At 38.7% G+C, this 6,713-nt stretch overlaps 1 protein-coding gene across 1 annotated transcript in view; it reads right to left on the reverse strand.

Annotated features, from left to right (window-relative positions):
* Window positions 1-4,867, reverse strand: part of GTF2A1L (general transcription factor IIA, 1-like) — a gene marked incomplete at both ends in the record, with an annotated part of 7,719 nt that extends 2,852 nt beyond the window's left edge. The window contains 5 exon segments of the mRNA XM_010289319.1: window positions 1-393; window positions 1,316-1,409; window positions 2,662-2,717; window positions 4,344-4,467; window positions 4,766-4,867. The exon segment at window positions 1-393 is cut by the window's left edge and continues 17 nt beyond it. Of these exon segments, the coding sequence (XP_010287621.1) occupies window positions 1-393; window positions 1,316-1,409; window positions 2,662-2,717; window positions 4,344-4,467; window positions 4,766-4,867 (769 nt within the window).
* Window positions 4,868-6,713: the final 1,846 nt, after the last annotated feature.

Below are 6,713 nucleotides of genomic sequence, written 5' to 3' on the forward strand. Positions count from 1 at the left end.
ACCCTTCAGAGGATTCTGGAGTAAACACAGCTGTGTGAAGACTGCCATGCTGGGATTTTTCTGTCGAGTCTGCATGCTGATTCAACACTGCACTAGGTGCAAGTTGCTGCTCACTCACAGAAGGCTGCTGGACCAATGTAGTATTGGCAGAGTTCTCCAGGTGTTTTTTTCCCATGATCACAGTCTGTTGGACAGCAGTCTCCTGGGGTTGCAATGTTTTAGCAGCTGCCTGGGCAGAAGATGCATTTGCCTGTGCAACACTGGCAATGCTGGCTTGCAGAACTGAAGGTTGCCCAAGGGGCTGAAATATCTGCTGAACAGGAGGATGTAGAATACTTGCATCTCCTGGGGGCTGTGTAACCATAACAGGCACATTTACCTTATAAAGGTGCCCTACAAAAAGAAGGGTTAAAAATTGCTTCAGTGGGTTAAACTACAGGTTCTTCCAGGCCACTAATAACCAATAGCAAACACTCCGGCAAACTATGAGAAACAGGATGTTTACAAAGCAGTACTTTGCACAATTTCAGCCTTTGAAAATGAAGTGTTCAGAGGCTTTCTGAGTCAAAGCTTCCACCCAGACCATCATATTTAATACCCTTTTTTGGTTTTGGCCTCCACAATACCCTGTGGCAATAAGTTCAGTAATTTAATTACATACTGGATTTAAAACACACACATTCACACACACACTGTCACTGATACCAGCCTATAGCTCTCAAAACCTTCGAAATTGTACCTGAAATAGATACCTAGTGACATTAGTTCTCATCAAAGAACAGCTATTTGAAGAAAGAGTCAATCTACGACTGAAATAAGCCTTCCACTCCTCACAGCCTAAGCAGTACAAGCACATTTTTGTACAAGCAGTACAGGCAGTTTTATCAGCAAAAGAGCATGAGCAAAAAGGTTAATGGATGGTTGGCTTTTATTTGAATAAGAAACCAATTTGATTCTGAAGCACCAGAATGTCTTCACCTTTTTAAAACATGTAAGATTGTCCGTCATGTAGGAGAAGGAGATACCTATGTCTGGACTGACAAAAGAACACATTTGCAAGCAGTTGTAAAACAAAAAAATGGTATCACCTGGTAGCCCATGTTAACTGATGTTGCAAGCATACACAACTGGCACACTAACTAATCAATGTAATTGCTTCCCCCATGCAGCAATTGCAAACCCAAAGTACAAAGGAAGAAGAGGATAACTAGCTCTACCCACCTATACTTTAACTTCACATTTGTTTTATCTACTGTGCTCAGGACCATCTACAGTCAATGCACTGTAACATTTTACATCTCCTCTTTAATCTTACCAGATGCTGTCTGTAGTGTCACTCCAGCAGGTACATGTACAGGATAAGCAACACCCGTAGGGAGAGTAAGAGTTGCACCCGCTCGTGAAGCACCCTAGATACACAAGAGCTTTATTAAGAAATAGTGCATACTTTATCTCCTAGGGCCCAAGATGTCACCCTAACATACCCAGACAAAACATGAATGAGGGCCTTTTTGTGATCACCTTTATTGAAGAGTTGCTTCAGATTTTTGAGATTTAGACAGATAAAGCGTATTTTGTATTGACCAGATAATGACTTGCCCTAAGCGTTTCCTATTTTCCCATTATCACCTCCCCTTTTCATTAACAGAACACTATTCTGTACCCCCTTGATGTACACAGTATCCAGAAAGGTTTTTTTCCACTCAGAGCCACTTTTACCTACGCTTATGCATTACTCTACAGAGCACAGACTCCTTGCCTAGGTCTATGAAGTCACTTCACATTCTCTTTTTCTCCTGGAAAGCAAAGAGCTGAATATAAGGCTCCCTTTCAACTAGCTGTTCCGGGGAAATCCAAATTTTAAATCAGGAAACTTGCATGTTACACAAACATCTTCCCAATATTATATTTCAGCTTGGCAAGCTAGTTAGCTTGAGGCTCAGGAGGCACTCAATAAGTTCATCAGGCTCTGACAATTAATAGGAGCTCCCCAAACAAATTTTGCCATGCCCAGAGTACAGAACCTGTCAACTCTAAAACCACTTATTTTCTTCAGGATGATTTCTATCCCTCACAGATAGTGCTGCTCCCAGCTTCACTAGTGCTGGCATTCCCAACTATGCATTATTTTAACACCCAGTAATAAAAAATAAATAAATTTAAAAAATTAAAAAAACGATATGTAGATGTGTGTTTCCACTACATTTCCATCCTACAGGCTAAATACATGCAGACGTGTCTTCCAAGACACTTCTGGCTGTACCGCTTGCAAAACCAACTGGTAGATCCCCATCCTTTTTCACTGCTCAAACAAAAGCAGCAGAGTTACAGCTCTCCCTCTGCAGACTCTTAATTTTTGTATAGTTTTCATTAAAAAAAAAAAAAGGCTAGAAGAAACAACACTGAGTTGTTTGAGAGAGCTGTTGACTCTCTCTCAGTGGGACTCCTGCTCCCTTGCCTACTATACCATATTGGACAGACGAAACTGTCATGAGAAATGCTACCTTTTCAGTCCCTAAATGCTGCCCTAAAGCATCCGTACATGGAAAATATTTACTACTACTACTCCCCTTATAATCAGCCTATTAACAACTGACAAACATAATCATTTAGAACGCAGAATAATCAAAATGAAAATAAAATGTCACTACACCTACATACCAGGTCTGCGGCCATGAAATGCTGAAAACCTCTACCAGTTGGGATAACTAAAGAAGCTATAAAAAAAAAAAAAAAGGCACTTTACAAAAAACATTAATTTTTCAGATAGTTATCTTTCAGTAATTTACAGCAAGCACCGCTGAAACTAAAGCAATCTACCTTCAGTTCATACTCATTAGATCAACAAAAAAGTGAGCACATCTAGATAAGCCTCTTAAACATACTTCCATTTATGTTGCTTCAAACTTATGCTGTACTCAGAGGGGAAGAGTTATACCCTGTATTTATAAAATGTACATTTTGCTAAAAACTGGTCTTGGAGATTTTTTTTTTCATCTTTAGAAATATTTCTATTTAATTATTTGATCTGTTTAAGTTGCACTGTAAAAATTAAGCATGCAATTCCTATTTATTACATCACTAGGACAGATGTGCAATGCTACCATTTTAACATGACAAAGAACATACATGTAAAATGTATTGCCTTGTCAACATGAAGAAAATGTGCATGTCTAATGTATTTTTCTGCACCAGAGCAAATCCAATGATGCTACTAGTAAGACCAGTAGGGTGAGATTTTCAAAAGCATTTCATACCAACTTCAGTGGGAGAACATAAGCCAAAGGGAAAACTTTCACAGGTTTCAAGAAGCAAACAATTTAGGTAGCCCTAACTGCTTTGTAAATCTCTAGCCATAGGTCAATTCAAATCCCATTAAAAAAAAAATTCACTGGCTTCAACAGATTGTTTTGCCCTAGTATTGCCCTTCCAAAAATTAGGAGTAACAAGGTAAAGCTCATTAAATATAAAGCCTCCAACAGCAAACAAATCCAAAAGTATATTCCCTTTAACCACCTGGAATAAATAAAATATCTTCCTCCAAAACCAGTCCATTCAACTATGAAGATTGTAAGAAAAACAGATGAATGCCTGACCAACCTTGAAGTGCACTACAACACAGATTTTCATTAAATCACCTCGTATGTTTTTTGCCCTTTGTCAAAAACCAAAGGTCCTAATGGCCTCTCACACTGGGAGAAGCCTCAGCTGAGCATTATACTCTACACAACATTACCACAGTGGTCAGCTGGACTTAATTGAGAAGAATACATCCTGATGTCAGAGTCTGTGTGAAAGTCAAGTACTTCTCTGCAACCAGAATACTGCTTTTAGGAAAAATAACTGAAAGACAAACCAAACCCCCTAAAAAACTCTCCCGCTCTTCTGCTTGAGCAAGTGATTACATTTTAACAAATGCAGAACCAGATTAAACACCAACATGACAGCAGAGATGCATGGCACAAACATGCCATATAACCTCAGCACACATCATGCCATGCATTAGAAGGGGAAGTGAAAGCTTAAGCCTATTGATAAATTTGCAACTGAAGGGCTATGCTTCAGACTGCAGACAAGAAGGCTAAAATTCTCTTCACGTTTTGTTACTGGAAATAAGCAGCAGATCAAGAGCATGTAGATATAACTGCATTAGTTTATCAAAGTTTAGTTTGTCCTTTATTAGTCAAATTCCGCTTTCACATAATTACAGTTCTCCATCATGCTAGATATATACAGAAGCATCTCAAACCATGATTACTGCAGCACCTTCAAGTCTTCCAAAAAGATTCTTGAATTACTGAGCTATTCTCAAATTGCATCTGCCATGTTCAACAACATCTGACCTGCTGAAGCCTGCAGAACACGGTGAAAATTGTGCGGCAACTGCAGGGTAAACTGTGAAGAATGGTGGCTATGTCTGAAGAAGCCTTCTGTTGCTTTAGACTGCATCACCTTGGTTTCCCAAAGCTGCAGAAAGATTATTATTAAGGTCAAAAGATATCAGTTTTAAAAACAAACCACATCTAAAATTATAATCAGATATTCCTAGTTTTTCCAAGAATAAACTGATTCTATCCAACAAACATGGTAACGATCGCTTCTGAATGTCGACTTCTAGCAGCCCGACACATCACTCACAGGATATTTATAATTCTAAGTTAGGGCAAAAGTTTGTGCATTATGGAGGGCAAAGAAACAGAGAGGTACATCACCTCAAAAGAAAAAAAGTACACAACTTCTATTAATGCAGGGGAACCCAACAAACCTGCTTTAAGTCTTTCAGAACCTGTTCCTCTAAACCCTCTTCTGCAAAGAGTTCCCGCACACCTTCAATCACATCTTCGATAATGGACTTGTATAGTTTAGGCTACATTAAAAAAATACATTTTTTTTCAAGTTAAGATAAGCATTGTCATTTGAAATGATAGCAAAGTCTAATCTCACTGCATAAACTACTGTTACAAACTGAACAGCATGAAGAGATCAGTGTAATAAACTGAATACTCTGTCAAGTGCAAAGATCTGCAAGTCCAATCATTCTTTTATATCTGACATCCCTGGGAATGGACATCCATGGAAAAATACTGGATTTGAGCCTCAAATTATTGGTTTCTGTAGGCTATGCTTAAGAAATGCTTAAGAAAATCCTACAAACATTACAAAAACAATTGCTGTGATGTACTTTCAAACAAGCATGTCTAAAATGTTAATTTAAAACTGACGTTTACTGCTCAGTATAATTCTAGTGTCATCGCCCCTAACTTAAAGGGCAACCAACAGTAGGAGCTACTAAAAATTAGATCTGCCAATTCTATCAGAAGCATAATGTAAGCAACTTGCAAGAAATAACAGATTTTTTTTTTTTTCTTTCTTTGTGGTAGTAGTCTGATGCTGTATAGTAGTTTAGCTATGGAAATTTTAACACTACAGTTATCAATATATATCATTCATCTTATATTACAGTATGACTCCAACACAACATTTTATTCCTTCTTCTGCCCGTGTCAGTGATTAAATCCTAATCCTCCAGTCAAACCTGGACAACAGACACACATAATCTTCAAAGATTCATCCATTCAGATGCAAATGTAAGATAAGAAGCTTTTATCTAGTTAAAGCTTATTAAAATTGACTGTCATTACCACCACAATAGCCTACACAAAGTGAAAGATGAAGTTGAGATTTTCAGGAAACCTTAGACGTTAACATTCTGGGATATTAATTTACATATTTCTAACTCAACATCAAATTAATGTTACTGCTCTAAAGTTGTTCTAAACTGCAGACAATAAACAATTTGTTTTAAAAAACCCTCGAAGTTATTAAGAAATAACAAGTCACACTTTTTGCAAAAAGCTATCAGCACAACACAGCACCACTTTAAAACAACCATACTCATGTATGATTTCTTATGGTAGTTTAGAGATCTCCAAGAATTCCACCAGCCCATTTCAAAATATTAGGAAGATGAGGAAAAAAAAAATTGACTCTTGTACCAATACACTAAAAGATGTTGACTAGCCTGTATGTCAAATGCTTTGCCTTCATTGTTATTCCAGAAGAGAAACTGAATTTGAAATCTTTGAACAGGCCTATTCCTCTCCCCAGGATTGTCAAGCTACAGTAAGTATAAATATTTGATACCCTATATGAAAACTGTATATAGCAACTGCAAAATTCAAACACTACATGCTTCCAAATTAAAGGGAAATGGTTAGTGCAGACATTACTGTACTCCAGTTTTATCCCTTTACACACAGGCATGCCTTTGCCAGAACCAGGCCATCCAGACCAGGAACTGCCAGCACTATGAACAAAGAAACTCCAGTTGGCTTTGTATGCAGTGGCGTGGCGTGGAGGGACTTATCGACACTCTATTCCAGCAAAGCCAAACGCAAGTTTTAAAGTGAAGCCTCCAAGGCTTCCCTGGGATTACTGTCACCTGGAGGACCATCTGAAGTCCCACGTAAAGCAAGACAGCAGCAGATGAAACCCAGGGGGGGTAAAAGCCTCCATCTTTCTTTCTCCCTGGCACCACTAAGCTTCACAGTGTCCCTCCGCACCCTGGAGCTACCCAGTGGCTTACACCGATCCCTGACACGATGCTTTTGCCCACAAAACGCTTTTTTTAACACACCCCAACCCCTCCCCCAAAAAATGGCTTTCGAAGTCACGCCTTGGCTTCCTGCGCCAGGGAAAGGCCAGCGGCTCCT

This window comes from Phaethon lepturus, unplaced genomic scaffold (assembly GCF_000687285.1).
Source record: "Phaethon lepturus isolate BGI_N335 unplaced genomic scaffold, ASM68728v1 scaffold53276, whole genome shotgun sequence".
Lineage (NCBI taxonomy): Eukaryota > Metazoa > Chordata > Aves > Phaethontiformes > Phaethontidae > Phaethon > Phaethon lepturus.